At 46.5% G+C, this 16,477-nt stretch overlaps 1 protein-coding gene across 1 annotated transcript; it reads left to right on the top strand.

The window, feature by feature from the left end:
* The first annotated feature begins 248 nt into the window (after positions 1 to 248).
* Positions 249 to 15,692, top strand: LOC142312591 (C-type lectin domain family 7 member A-like). Its single transcript, XM_075351583.1, has 6 exons — positions 249 to 300; positions 2,263 to 2,381; positions 6,573 to 6,660; positions 14,765 to 14,913; positions 15,330 to 15,442; positions 15,572 to 15,692. The coding sequence occupies exons 1-6, from the start codon at positions 249 to 251 to the stop codon at positions 15,690 to 15,692; spliced, it is 642 nt and encodes a 213-aa protein (XP_075207698.1).
* The last annotated feature ends 785 nt before the right edge of the window (positions 15,693 to 16,477 follow it).

Here is a 16,477-nt window from a genome sequence, read left to right as displayed (position 1 = left end):
GGGGATGTTCAAGGCAATGTTGACAGATAGAAAACAAATCGAAACAGCTATTCAATCATCTATATAAAAGTTCATTAGATGTTCTGACGAGTGATGAGTGAGCGTGCTCGGCACTGCTTGAAACTCAAATGAGAATCAGGGTGCTCGAAAGACTTGGCACTCGATTGAGTATCTTGCTTGACTTCCCACGCGGGAGATGAGAAACACAGTTTCCGGAAAAATGCTCGAGCTTCCCATTGTCTTCTATTATGCTCAGTACGCAAGACAAGCCTGTCCAAGTGTCCGACCTGCTCAAGTCAAGTAACAAGCACTCAAGCATTTGAGAGCTCACTCATCACTAGTTCTTACCCTTCATATTTGTATCACTCACCAGTTCTTTAATGTTACAAGTCAGCCTTTTGTCAGTTCATTCAATAGTTCGTGGTTGGTTTCAGTCTTGTAAATCCAGATCTCTCTGCTATGTAGTATTTGAAATACAGTAGATATTTTTTCGGTGTCCTGCATCCTACATACTATTGCTGACGATCACATGTCATCAGAGAAATCATGTATTCTCGCTGTTGGATCCAAAATATATCACCCATTATATTCGATTTGTAGATGGTTCTCCACATGTTTATCAGCGTGCTGTTTTAAACTCTTTATCCAAGGACAATTTAGAGTTTTGAACTCTTTTTTTCCTCCCATTCATTTAAGAACAGGAAACTATTTTTTAACCTTTCCATCAACAAAGCAATATGAGGGCTTTGATTTTCATTGGTGATTTTCCATTTTTTTGGTGGGCTTTTTTACTCCCCTTTTCGAAGAGCCGTAATTTTTTTATTTTTCTGTCAATCTTGCCATATGACGGCTTTTTTTTTTGCGTTATGAGTTTTACTTTTAAATGAAACCATAAGTTTTACCATATAGTGTACTGGAAAACGGCAAAAAAAATTCCAAGTATGGAAAAATTGCAAAGAAACTGCAATTGTTTTTGGTGTAGTTTATTCACCGTGTTCACTATATTGTAAAACTGATGTGTGAGTGTGATGCCTGAGGTCGGTACGAGTTCATAGACACTAAACACATATAGATTTACTTTTATCTAAGGGGTTAAAAAAATTCAGAAGTTTGTTAAAAAAGTGGCACAGTTTTTGAGCAATTTTCCGCGACCCGTAGCATTCTCATTTTTTGGGATACCGGGCTCAATCATAGTTTATTTTTTGTGTCTCAAGCTGATGTTTTTAATGGTTCCATTTTTGCGCAGATGCTACGTTTTGATCACCTGGTATTGCATTTTGTGCAAAATTGCGATGACAAAAAAATGTCTGACAGCTCTGGTCACTACTGTAACAGGCACATGGCGGCTGTATCACACATTTGGCATCTGCTGGGTATGTAAGGGCTTGGCTCATCAGCCATCTTCATACATCTACATCTAGGGTGTAATGTACATGTATATCACACTTCAAGAAGGGATTCTAACTGCTGGGTGCAGTATAAGTTTTTCTTGGGTGGAGACTAAAGGCCCCGTCACACGCTTCGATATATCGTGCGATCGCATGAGCGATCGCACCCGCCCCCGTCGTTTGTGCGTCACGGGCAATTCGTTGCCCGTGGCGCACAATGTCGTTAACCCCCGTCACACGTACTTACCTCCCTTACGACGTCGCTGTGGGCAGCGAACATCTTCTTCTTGAAGGGGGAGGGACGCTCGGCGTCACAGCGACGTCACACAGCGGCTGCCCAATAGAAGCGGAGGGGCGGAGATTAGCGGAATGTAACATCCCGCCCACCTCCTTCCTTCCACATTGTCGGTGGGACGCAGGTAAGCTGTGTTCGTTGTTCCCGGGGTGTCACACGTAGCGATGTGTGCTGTCTCAGGAACGACGAACAACCGGCGCGCAGAAGGAGGAACGACATTATTAAAATGAACAATGTGTCAACGAGCAACGATAAGGTGAGTATTTTTGCTCGTTAACAGTCATTCGGAGGTGTCACACTCTACGACATCTCTAACGATGCCTGATGTGTGTCACAGAATCCGTGACCCCGACGACATATCGTTAGATATATCGTAGCGTGTGACGGGGCCTATACTGATGATTGCTTCTTTTTCCATAACACAGACATGAGGGATTCCTGCTCCCTTGTGCCCATAAAGCACAAGCTCAGAAAAGCAGCAATAGCATGGAGGACATTATATAGCAGTAATGAGCAATGTAACTGTGAGTCCAGCACCACAGATTTCATAAGGATTACATTTTTTCCTCATTCTTACAGATAAGCAGAAGATCTGGACGCCTTTCTGGAAAGTTCTGATTGTCACTGTTGTCTTAGGAGTCATGATTATTCTCGTCCGCATGACTGAAGCACTTGGTATGTATGACAACTCTTATAGACTGATTTTATCGCTATGCACGGTATTACTGAGAGCACTCACGATTCTTGGCACAGCAGCTTTTATAAATGTCTGTAGCGCCCAGAGAAGAGGGTACTCGGTCCCGGGCGGTAACAAATGGGAATGTCACTCTGGTGGCCGTTGCCTGGTCCGTGCTCTGGGCCCCTTTTGTTAATGGGGGGGTAATTACAGGGGAGATAAGAGTTTTTGTCATGTGACGCCACCTGCAGGTTGCGGTTAATGATGGAGAACCGCCGCTGCTGAATGTAGGTACTCCCAGGGCTGATGGTAGTGGGAGTACCGCAGGTAGGGCTGTGCTTGGAAGATGTAGTAGGGGCAATAATGGCGACCACACCAGGTTGTCTTCAACAGTCTCTACTCACTGTGGACCCTCGGCTTGCTGGTTCAGGTCCCAGGAGTATCAGTGCCAATGTAGTGACCCAGGTTGCTCTGTCCAAGGCACTCTCTGTAGATTGAGTCCCCGTAGCATGGAGTGTTTGGGGACCCCGACTGTCCCTTTTGGGGTACAGTCTCCTTCTCCGTACGGCAGGCAGTGCGGACCCTGCGGGGAGGAAAGTGTTCGAACCCCGATCCTAGTTTACTGCTGATGCTTTTGGATTACTTGGTTCGGTGAAGTACATGAAGGTGTCCTCACCGGGCAGGTAATTGCCAAACAGTCTAAAACTTGCGCTTGACCTAGGGCCCTGTGCCCCGTGCGTGCTCCTGTCCCAGCGGTAACTCGGTACCCGTCCTGGTGACCTCTCTCCTGTGTCCCCAGGGTCACCGTTACACGGACCGAGCTCAGGCACATCCGCACACCTCTTCTGTGTGCTTCACTCTCCTCTGGCTCCCACTGACTGACTGACCCCTCCCACCAGGCTGGCTATACCCAGGGGCTCGTTCCCATGGTGACCATCCCCTTACGTGTTTAACCCTCTATGCCCAGTGTGTAGTGGAGAACTAGGATTTAGATTGTGTTTGGATGGAAAAGGCACTGATACTCCAGGTCCCAGGTGGTAGGTCCTGCATCCCCAAGAGGATGCAGTTCCCTGTACTGCCCTGAGGATCTCAGGGGCGCTACATGTCCTTCAGATAACTTGCACTTTGTGCTCCATTTTTACCCAATGGATTTCTATTTGTTTCTTGGAAATGTCACAAACAAAAAGTGTGTCTCATCTTCAAAAAGTTTGTCTGATCTTCGTGTATTTTTTTCCTGCCTGGTTTATGGAAGGGAGATTGTCAGATTTTATTATTTTCACTTTCAGAATCTGAGTGTTCTGCAATTATGAAGCTTTGATTGACAAGAACTACCATATACACATGTTATTATGCAGATAATGCTCATTCTCTAATCCTAGTGAAGTCTGCCCTACTCCTCCTCCTATCTGACTCGTACACAGGCTGACTTTGAAAAACTGTAATATGATCTCTTCTCCCCTCTCACAGTGCACAATCTCTGTATTGTAACCCCTCCTCCTTCCCTTTCAGAGTGCACAGTCTCTGTAATGTGATCCTTCCTCCTCCCCTCTCACAGCGCACAGTCTCTATATTGTGATCCCTCCTCCTTCCCTTTCAAAGTACATAGTCTCTGTAACATGATTCCTCCTCCTCCCTTCTCACAGAGCACAGTATCTGTAATGTAATCCCTCCTCCTTCCCTCTAACAGTGAACAGTCTCTATAACATTATCCCTCCTCCTCCCCTCACACAGCGCACAGTCTCTGTAATGTGATCCCTCCTCCTCCCCTCTCACAGCGCACAACCTCTGTAACATGGTCCCGTCTCCTCACTTCTCAAAGCACACAGTCTCTGTAACATGATCCCTCTTACTCCTTTCTCACATTACACAGCCTCTGTAACATGATCCCTTCTTCTCCCCTTTCTCAGCACACAGTCTCTGTACTGTAATCCCTCCTCCTCCCCTCTCTCAGCGAACAATCTCACCATTGCATCTTACTCCTCCCCCTCCTCCCATTGTTCTTGTCTATAATCTACTGTTCTACTATAGACATATTTTTGAGTTAGGTTTAGGAACATTTATAAAGAACCTTGTGCAGAGTTTTGAGGAATTACAGGCTGCTGGATTGTGAGGAAGATGTCACTTTCCTCCCAAAAGATATATAGTTCAATTTCAAATATTGTCCTGCACTAATTATTTAAGAAAAAAAATGAATTGATAGGTACGATTCTGTCCCATATTTACCTGGGTGCAGTCTTGTTCCATCTGTCTCCATTGGCGGCTGCCATCACTTTTACTCTATGAGCAGCTCAAACAGCAATGGGGGTGTTGCTGACATCATTGCTGGAAGGCTCCGGGTTTTAGCTTGCAAATAGGAATGAGCGAACCTGAGGTTCGAGGTTTAGGTTGTGAAACCGACTTAAAAAAAAACAAAGGTTCAGGTTCGAGGTTCGAGTGAGTGACGAGTATGAACCACTCATGCGAGCAGCGCTGTGCTTGGGTATGACTGATGCTCAGTCCTGTGTGAGCCATGTTTAGTGTTTGATCGGCTCACATTTGGGGTAAAATCAGCGTGATCAGATGTAGTGTACATATACAAACTGCCCCCCCAAAAGAATTTTTTTAAAAACTCCGCCCACCGTGCCCCGGAAGTGTTTTGCTAATTGCCTATAAGCTGTTCACATAACAGTTTAAAGAGTCATTGTGACACCAGACAAACATTGTCACCCATGGAGTAGGAGATGTCCATATGTATCACATGATACATGCGTTCAGACTGACGGGCGTCTGATGCACTATAAAAACTCAACAAACAAGGGGGACACAATAACAGCGGGGGGCCCTGGAACTAGTGAGAGGGGTAGGTGGGACACCTCCTGTCCTCACTTGCAGCTGACCCTACTTTCCTAGCCAGTCCCTATACAGTCTCCGCAATTGTAGCTGAACAGGAACCTGAAACCCTGAGAAGACACTATAGATGCTCTGGCTAGTGAAGGGTCAGTGAGGTTCACTGTACCCCACCAGTGCACTAACTAGACACAAGGTAAAGTAAGACAGACAGGGGGATAAACAGAAGGATACAAACAACGAACATCACGGCAGCAGACAGACTCCAAAGTAGCAGAGGGATGGGCACAGGAAAATTCCTCAGCAGTTCCTTCCACCAGGATGGCCAGAGTAGAATGAATTCTAACAGCAGCAAGGAGTGCTGGGAAAGCTCCAGTATTTAGACTTAAATTGGTGTGGGCTCAAAGCAGCTATAGCTGACCTGCACTGCTCAGAGCTGCTGGTAACAAAAACTAACATTAACTCATGAGACGCCAAAGGAAAGGAAACCTCATTTAAATGAGGAGTCAAGATGGAAATGCGAGGCTCCGGTCCTAAAGCGGGCTTTACACACAGCGACATCGCTAGCGATGTCACTGCCGATCGCACCTGCCCTCGTCGGTTGTGCGTCACGGGCCAATCGGTACCTGTGGCGCACAACATCGCTAACACCCGTCACACATACTTACCTGCCTAGCGACGTCGCTGTGGCTGGCGAACCGCCTCCTTTCTAAGGGGGCAGTTCGTGCGGCGTAACAGCGGCGTCACTAAGAGGCCGCCCAATAGAAGTGGAGGGGCGGAGATGAGTGGGTGGAACATCCTGCCCACCTCCTTCCTTCCTCATTGCTGGTGGCCGCAGGTACGGTGATGTTCCTCCTTCCTGCGGTGTCAGACATAGCGATGTGTGCTGTCACATGAACAACATGCATCCAACAGCAACGATAATCGGGATTAGAAGGACCGGTCAACGATCAATGATTAGGTGAGTAATTTTGATCATCGTGCGTTTTACACACAACGACGTCGCTAACGAGGCCGGATGTGCGTCACGAATTCTGTGACCCCCAACGACATCTCGTTAGCGATGTCGTTGCGTTTAAAGCCCGCTTGAGGCTGTCACTAGTCTCTAAGACAGCAGAGAGACGACCATGACAAACAGTCTCACTTTTAATGCTCAGGTTTATTTTATTTCTTTCAGTTTATCACCACATGGAGAAAGAAAACAACATAAGAAATTATAACAATCAGGAGAACAAGACTGACAATTCTGGTAGGTGAAAGTTTTTGTCTTTAAGAGTTCATAAATGTTCATATTATCAATGGAACATTACTTTATTTTATTGAGTCTTTGTAACAACAACTGAGAAGCAGTCATTTTCACTTTTTCATGTTCAGGTTCTCTTTGTTTCTTCCAGTTAATCACCATACGGACCTAGAGAAATATAGGAAAGAATTATCTAAGGAGCTTTGTATGGAGAAGACTGACAATTCTTCAGGTGAGTAAAACATTATCTGTGATCGCTCATAAAATACTTAAATTAGATAAAGTAAATGTGATATTACATCAGCCAACTACCGATAAAGTAATGCTACATCTCATATCACACATATGGAATAAAATCAAAGGAAAATTAAAAAAAACTTATTCATGAAAGGGTTTTCTCATTACATCCATGGATTCCTAGAATACAGAAGAGCTTCCATGTAATAATAAGATATATTACAGTATGAATTATATACTACTGATTTAAGCAAAATTAAATCATAAATGTAAATTACAGATACAGATCATTTGCTTTAAAAGGGTTTTCTAATACAATTTTGATAAAATGTAATTAGAGATAAGCAGATCTTTTGAAATTTGAATTTGATTTGTGACAAATACATTTACAGAACCCTCGATACTAGAAGCTTGTAATTGCTCAGGATATACATGTAGAGGAGATGAAAGCTAGAAGGAGAACCGCCGCTGACCATAAGAGCTTATAATCTACACAAGAAAGAGAGGACGCTGCTGACCATAAGATCTTACTTTCTACGGAAGAGAGAAAGAGGACCCCACTGACCATAAGAGCTTACATTCTACAAGAGAGAGATGACACTGCTAACCACAAGAGCTTACACTCTACAGCATAGAGAGAGATAGGAACCCGCTGACCATAAGAACTTACACGCTACAGAAAGAGAGAGAGGACACCCTGACCATAAGACCTTACATTATACTGGAGAAAGAGGACTCTTCTGACCATAAGAGCTTACACTCTACTGGAGAGAGGACAGAGCTGACCATAAGAGCTTACATTATACAGGAGAGAGAGGACCCCACTGACCATAAGAGCTTACACTCTACTAGAGATAGGACAGCGGTGACCATAAGAGCTTACACTCTACTGGAGAGAGAGGACCCCGCAAACCACAAGAGCTTACACTCTACAGGAGAGGAGAGAGAGAGGACCCTGTTAACCGTAAGAGCTTACACTCTACAGGAGAGAGAGAGAGGACTCCACTGACCATAAGAGCTTACACTCTACAGGAGAGAGAGAGGACCCCACTGATCATAAGAGCTTATGTGGCGTCCCTGAGGATTCAGTCACAACAGGGTACTGCACCTCATTTATGTTGCACAGCTTCTAGCTTCCCAGTTGCAGAAGAAAGTTCACAGAGCAGACTACATGAGATAACAAGCTCTTTACTTCTGAGGACATGAGGTAAAAATATGCACAGTCATTCAGCATTGCATCACAAAGAGAAACTAAAACCAGGAAGAAAACAAAAGACTTTTTACAATACAGTGAGTAAGGAAACTTGACACAACATCGCCATCTACTGTTAGATCAGCATAAAGTCCTCCTTCACACATACAAAGAAGTCCTCATCTGTTGCATATACCAACAATTTAAGGTTCAGTATTCATCTTGAATCCGGAGGAGGACGGTACCGGTTCCATCACACACATCATTCACACACAACAGTCAGTTGCCTGCTCCTCTACCGTGGACCGGGCTAGTTGGGTTGAGAGGGATCACTACCGTGGTTGGGTCTATAGGATGCCACCACACATGGGGTCCCCAGGCCACTAGTGGTGGGAACTGGGTAGGGAGGGGCAACCACCAGGGGTAGTTAGGAGCCAACACAACAGTTAGAGATAGTTCTGCATTAGGAGAGGTGAGGAGCAATCGGTTTTACCAGTGACTCCGATGGGACACAGGAGTTTCTACGGTCGCCGAAAGGAGAGCTTCATTGCTCACTTGGGACCGAGACACAGCAGTGTGCAGAATCCTAAGGTGGACATTACTTCAGGTTGTTCATCAAAATCTGCGGGCCAGAGATTTCACGTTTCTCCGGCCACCACAGAGATCCCGGACCACAGTGCCATATAGGATCCGGGGTTGTGCTGAAAGGCAGGCCCCACATCGAAACTGCGGCACCTGCATATGGGATGAGGGGAAAAGACACTTACCAAGAACCGGGGTCCCCAAGAAGCTTCAAGCCATGGGGATCCACATTTAGGCACGCAAGGATCCACTGTATCGGTTCAGACCTCTAACGGATTGGGATTGGCTGGGGTCCACCACGGCGGTGACCGGCATCTTCCAGTAACAACCAGGACTGTTAGTAAAGAGACCTTGAACCCATAGAGACTGTGTCCGCCTTTCCTTATAATTAATTACCAACAACCTACTACACATGGTAGATAGTATACTGCTGCCCAGTACATGAATAGTACATAGGATTAGTGGATATATGAAAAAACTACCACTGTGCAGATATGGACTTTTAAGGGCTAGTCGCAATATTTAACAGAAAACAAAAGGAGGACAAACGACCAAACGCCCAGATAATTTTTATATATAAAGAGTTTATTTTAGAAAAGTGCACATGTAAAGGGTGAAACAGGAATAATACAGGACTTAAAAGCCCCAAACAAGGTCACAGAACCCACAAATATATAGCTGCTAGACATGCTAAATGATAAGGCACCTTTACTATGGAAATATCAGGAGGGTCCACTAGATGTCACTAGAGCACCCCGTGCCATAGCCCTGCGTGTACATATAACATAACTGGGAAGATTCCCACCATAATCAAGACAAACAGTATATATACTCACTGTGGCGCCACACGAAGGGACGCTGGGTGCCAAATAGGAAGGAGGGGGGGGGGGGGTCATGCGGCCACTCAAATAAAGGGGATATTTACAGGGGGTTGTATAGTTAAAGTTCGTGATGCCACCCGTGGTGTGTGGTAAGGTGGAGTACCACCGCTGCCATTGGGGAGTACCCGGGGTGATGACGGGGGCAGCCAGGTGTTGCAACCCTCCACGGGTACGGGGGGGGAAGCCCCGAGACTCGGTGATGTAGTTGGGAAGTGCCGTTGGGGGTGAAAGGGTCAATTGCGTACTCACTCAGTCCATAAAGCTTACACGACAACTTGGTAAACCAAAGTTCTGGACACCGCTGCCGCCGAGGGGAGCTAGTTTGGGTCCCGCTCTCACTGGTGTTGCCCGATGATCTGTGACCTTTCCCTTGGCACTGAGTTCTCTTGCTAGTTGGCCCCTATAGTGTAAAATTAGTCGGGTCCCGCTCCCCAGTGTGGCTAACTGTGGGAGCTTGCTCTCAGGGTTCATGCTTGGGATTGTCTGGACCGTTTTTGTGGATAGTCCTATCCCCCTCGTTGCGCTAGTATCCCAATTCTGGAGCGGGTGGAGAGCGGATCTTGAAGGCTCCATCCTCGTCGGGTGAATTGTCAGGTTGCCTGAAACTACTCCCTGACCTAGGGTCCACGTACCCCGTCGTGCCCTGGTCCCAGCCCGGTGATGGTACAAGGCTGCCGGCTCTCCTCCTCGACAGTTCCGTGTTCCTTGTCACGACCCCCTGAAACCGGGGGTCCAGCTCCTACTAGGCCCAGACCACCGTCTGCCACCTAGTTACTTCCAAGGAACCTGGCTCCTGACCTTCTCTCTCCTTTACTTCCTACACTTCACTGACCTACTCCTGACACTCCTGACCTCCCCTTACCAACCCCCCAAGTGGGCGACCCTATTCCCCTTAGGCCGTCCACTGGTGTGTCTGGTGGGTGTGGTGCAGAGTGTACCTAGGATTTCGATTGGCTGGTATTGGCAACACCATAAGTTGGGAACCCATAACCAAGGAGGAGGTGGATATTGCACAGAAGGGCAGATTGCACAATACCCTGTGACGACCTGATAGGCCAGGGCGTCACACTACAACCATCAGCTTCAGAAGACTGCGACAGCTAAATCCCTGGCCGCGTACCGCAGGTGGCATCACGACAACTTTCACCTCCAACTACTACCCCTATCCTCCCAATCTTCTCTTTTATTGTACGCCTCGGGTCCACGGAACCAGGCAGAGCCACCCGTGAGATCCCCAGATCTGACATCATCAAGTCTGGCAACAAGTATATTTAACCCCTTGCCCCATGGATGCAACACTTACATTATACAGGAGAGAGAGAGAACCCCGCTGCCCATAAGAGCTTGCACTCTACAGGAGAGAGAGACGTTTTTGTCTTTAAGAGTTCATAAATGTTGTTCATATTATCAATGGAACATTACTTTATTTTATTGAGTCTTTGTAACAACAACTGAGGAACAGTTATTTTCACTTTTCCATGTTCAGGTTCCCTTTGTTTCCTTCAGGTAATCAGCGCATGGACCTAGAGAAATATAGGAAAGAATTATCTAAGGAGCTTTGTATGGGGAAGACTGACAATTCTTCAGGTGAGTAAAAAATTATCTGTGTGATCGCTCAGAAAGTGCTTAAATTAAGCAGTGATCTGATAACTTACTTTAGTGATAAAGTAAGAGAGTATTAAAACCTGTTATAAAAGACCTCACAGATGTAGAAAGCGTCTCCTGTACACTGGACCCTGCGCTATTTGTGCAGCGTGGCTAATCTCATAGGAAATACATGAGCGCCTGCCTGAGCAAAAGGAAAAGATATGATGCTATATCAACCAACCACCAATAAAGTAACGCTACATCTCTTATTATCACAAATACAGACTAAAGTCAAAGGAAAATTAAAAAAAAACCTTATTCATGAAAGGGTTTTCTCATTACATCCATGGATTCCTAGAATACAGAAGAGCTTCCATGTAATAATAAGATATATTACAAGATGAATTATATATTACTGACTTAAGCAAAATTAAATTATAAAATGTAAATTGCAGATACAGATCATTTGCTTTAAAAGGGTTCTCTAATACAATTTTGATAAAATGTAATTAGAGATAAGCAGATCTTTTGAAATTCGAATTTGATTTGTGACAAATAAATTTACAGAAACCTCGATACTAGAAGCTTGTAATTGCTCAGAATATACATGTGGAGGAGATGACAGATAGAGAGAGGGAGGACCGCCGCTGACCATAAAGGGTGCTTTACACACTACAATATATCTTACAATGTGTTGGCGGGGTCACGTCGTCAGTGACGCACATCCGGCATCGTAAGTTACATTGTAGCGTGTAACAGCTACGTGCGATTGAACGGTAAAACGTTCATCGCATGCACGTCGTTCAATTCCTAAAAATTGAACGTCAGGTTGTTCATCGTAACCGGGGTAGCACACATTGCTGTGTGTGACACCCCGGGAACGATGAACTGCAGCTTATCTGCGTCCCGCGGCTCCCGCCGGCTATGCGGAAGGAAGGAGGTGGGTGGGATGTTTACGTCCCGCTCAGTTCCGCCCCTCCGCTTCTATTGGCCGGCTGCCGCGTGACGTCGATGTGACGCCGAACGTCCCTCCCACTTCAGGAAGTGGATGTTCACCGCCCACATCGAGGTCGTATGGACGGGCAAGTACGTGTGACAGTGGGTTACTCGTTTGTGCGACGTGTTCAACAAATTGAACGTGCCGCACATACGATGGGGCGGTTACGATCGCATACGATATCGTATGCTAAATCGTAACGTGTAAAGCAGGCTTAAGAGCTTATAATCTACAGACAAGAAAGAGAGGACACTGCTGACCATAAGATCTTAAGCGGGCTTTACACGCTACGATATCGTTAATGAAATATCGTCGGGGTCACGGTGTTTGTGAAGCACATCCGGCGTCATTAACGATATCGCAGTATGTGACACTTTTGAGCGACCTTAAACGATCGCAAAAGTGGGCAAAATCGTTTGCCGCGGAGAGGTCATCCTGAATCAAAAAATCGTTTCTATTAATTAGCGATGTTGTTCCTCGTTCCTGCGGCACCACACATCGCTGTGTGTGACACCGCAGGAGCGACGAACATCTCCTTACCTGCCTCCACCAGCAATGCGGAAGGAAGGAGGTGGGCGGGATGTTACGTACCGCTCATCTCCTCCCCTCCACTTCTATTGGACGCCTGCCGTGTGACGTCGCTGTGACGCCGCACGAACTTCCTCCTTAGAAAGGAGGCGGTTTGCCGGCCAGAACGACGTCGCAGAGCAGGTATGTGCATGTGATGCTGCCGTAGCGATAATGTTCGCTACGGCAGCGATCACACAATATCGCACGTACGACAGGGGCGGGTGCTATTGCGCTCAACATCGCTAGCCGATGCTAGCGATGTCGCAGCATGTAAACCCCGCTTTAGACTCTACAGAAAAGAAAAAGAGGACCCCACTGACCATAAGAGCTTATATTATACTGGAGAGAGAGGGAGAACTCTGCTGACCATAAGAACTTACACTCTACAGGACAGAGGACAGCGCTGACCATAAGAGCTTACATTCTACAAGAGAGAGATGACTCTGGTAACCACAAGAGCTTACACTCTACAGCATAGCGATAGGACCCCGCTGACCATAAGCTTACATTCTACAGAAAGAAAGAGAGGACGCCACTGACCATAGGAGCTTACATTATACTGGAGAGAGAGAGAGGACTTTGCTGACCATAAGAGCTAACACTCTACAGGGGAGAGGACATCACTTACCATATGAGCTTACATTATACAGGAGAGAGAGGACCCTGATGACCATAAGAGCTTACACTCTACGAGAGAGAGAGAAGAATCCGGTAACCATAAGAGCTTACACTCTACTGGAGAGAAAGGACCCCCGCTAACCACAAGAGGTTATACTCTACAGAAGAAAGGGAGGAACCCTGCTGACCATAAGAGCTTACACTCTACTGGAGAGAGAGAGAGAGCGAGAGGACTCCACTGACCATAAGAGATTACACTCTACAGGAGAGAGGGGACCCCGCTGACCATAAGAGCTTATGTGGCATCCCTAAGGCTTCAGTCGCCACAGGGTACTGCACCTCATTTAAGGTGCAGTATTCATCCTGAATACGGAGGAGGTCGGTACCGGTTCCATCACACACATCATTCACACACAACAGCCAGTTGACCCCTCCTTTACCGTGGACCAGGCTAGTTGGGCAGAGAGGGTTTACTACCGTGGTTGGATCTATAGGATGCCACCACACATGATGCCCCCAGCCCACTAGTGGCGGGAACCTGGGAAGGGAGGGGCAGGCATCCACCAGGGGGAGTTAGGAGCCAACACAACAGTTAGAGAGAGTTCTCCATCAGGAGAGGTGAGGAACAGTCGATTTTACCAGTTTCTCCGGTGGGACACAGGAGTTTCTACGGTACACACAGCAGGGTGCAGAAACCTAGGGTGGACATTACTTCAGGTTGTTCATCAAAATCTGCGGGCCAGAGGGATTTCACTTCCCTCCGGCCACCACAGAGATCCCGGAGGACAGTGCCATATAGGATCCGGGGTTGTGCTGAAAGGCAGGCCCCACATCGGAACCGCGGCACCTGCATACGGGACGAGGGGAAAAGACACTTACAAAGAACCAGGGTCCCCAAGAAGCTTCAAGCCACGGGGATCCACATTTAGGCACGCAAGGATCCACTGTATCGGTTCTGACCTTTAACAGATTCGGGATTGGCTGCGGCCCACCACGGCGGTGACCGGCATCTTCCGGGTAACGACCAGGACTGTAAGTAAAGAGACCCTGGACCCGCAGAGACTGTGTCCGCTTTTCCTTGCCAGCGCCGGCGCCTCGCACTTCAGTGCCCGCCATTATTACTCCCCTCATCATCCTCCCCCAGGGCCCGCTCCACCTGTGGAGAGCAAAAACATCTGGGCTACCATCACCTCTGTAGGATGGCGACAGCAGCGGCGTCCAAATCCCTGGCCCCATACCACAGGTGGCATCACGACAATGTTCACCTCCAACTAGTACCCCTATCCTCCACCATCCTTCCAACTTTCCCTTTTATTGTACGCCTCAGGGCCACGGAACCGGGCAGAGCCACCCATTACATCCCCAGACCTGACATCATCAAGCCCGGCGACGAGTATATTTAACCCCTTGCCCCGTGGGTTCTAAACTTACATTATACAGGAGAGAGAGAGAGAGAGAGAACCCCGCTGCCCAAAAGAGCTTACACTCTGCAGGAGAGAGAAATGTACTCAGTGACTCTACTGTGCACACTGTTCTCACATGAAAAGACATTTCTCCGCTCTCTGATGCTTTAGCAGTGTGAAGAATGGTGCCTGACAAGTATTATTTTTTCTTTCTTTTATTATATATTATGAGCTGGAAACGTGTGCACTTTGTGTTTGTTGTATTTCAGGTTGTCTCCTGTGTCCTCCTGATTGGCGTCTTCATGGAGATCAGTGTTATTACTATTCAGATATACCAGACAGAACCTGGAGCCAGAGCCGGGAGGATTGTAAGATGATGGGAGCCGATCTACTGGTCATAAAGGACCGGAAACAACAGGTGTGATGTCTATGGTCATATATACAGGATAATATAGGACTAGATGACCGGCCCCATATATAAGGATAATATAGGACTAGATGACCGGCCCCATATACAAGGATAATATAGGACTAGATGACCGGCCCCATATATAAGGATAATATAGGACTAGATGACCGGCCCCATATATAAGGATAATATAGGACTAGATGATGGACCCCATATATAAGGATAATATAGGACTAGATGACCGGCCCCATATATAAGGATAATATAGGACTAGATGACCGGCCCCATATATAAGGGTAACATAGGACTAGATGACCGGCCCCATATATAAGGATAATATAGGACTAGATGACTGGCCTCATTTACAAGGATAATATGGACTAGATGATATTATCTGATATGATGAATGTTCTTCTTTGTTACAGGAGATTATACAGAGATCTATCAAAAAATGGGGAGATAACACATACTGGATCGGACTTCACCGTGATGGAGACGTCTGGAGATGGGTGGATGGAGAACAATATAACAGCAGCTTGTAAGTGACTCCTGACACCAGCACTCACCGGTCATTACTGTGTGATACATCTGATCACCGGGGTCTGGACCTCCCTTATAATCACTGATTTCTCATCATTTCCTCTTGCTTCCTTCTCTTGTTCCTCAGGTTCCAGATAAAGACATGGACATCAGGAGGCTGCGTAACAATGACTGGATCAGATTATTATCAAAATCACTGTAATTATACTAAAAGATGGATCTGTGTAAAGAAAGCCGTGAGGATATGACATCAGTATAATTGTCACATTGTGAAAAATAGAAGATTGTCTAATGTCAGTGGAAACGTTCGCAATAGGAGCAACTAAAGGGGGGTGTATACCAGGACATTGGCATAACACCATAGACATATGGGCATCTGGGGTTAGTTTGAAACATGACTATTATACACTGGCTATTCACGGTTTTATGCTTTCAGAACTCACAAATATTGCAAAATAAAATTTAAAATGAAGAATGACACAAGAGGTGTGAGCACAGCAGCCGGATATAATAGAGTGTAACAATTTGACCACCACAGACGATTGTTCTGCTCTTCGGTAGAGATGAGCGAACCGGTCCCGGTTCGGCTCGAGGTCGGTTCGCCGAACGGAGGTCCCGTTCGAGTTCGGTTCGTCCAACGTTCGACGAACCAAACTCGAACCGCATAGGAAACAATGGCAGGCATTCACAAACACATAAAAACACCTAGAAAACACCCTCAAAGGTGTCCAAAAGGTGACAAACAACTCAAAACACAACACAAACATATGGGAAAGTGACAAGGACATATACTCATGCGAAAACAAAAGAGCAGGACAAGGAAAAAGAGGAGGAGACACAGCACGCCCTTCTAAAATCATGTAAAACACCGCAAGGTGACTCCAAGCGGAGTCTCCCTTTTTTCCAAAAATTGGGCCACACACACACCCACCCCTTCAGTGGCAGCAGTTGTGCCCCAGTTGTACACTTCACAGCTAGATTTGCATCAAGCACATTCAAAAATACGCCATAATTAAACGTCCCCAGGATGACA

The sequence above is a fragment of the Anomaloglossus baeobatrachus genome, chromosome 5, assembly GCF_048569485.1.
Source record: "Anomaloglossus baeobatrachus isolate aAnoBae1 chromosome 5, aAnoBae1.hap1, whole genome shotgun sequence".
Classification (NCBI taxonomy): domain Eukaryota; kingdom Metazoa; phylum Chordata; class Amphibia; order Anura; family Aromobatidae; genus Anomaloglossus; species Anomaloglossus baeobatrachus.
This window is presented reverse-complemented; position numbering and strand designations above follow the sequence as displayed.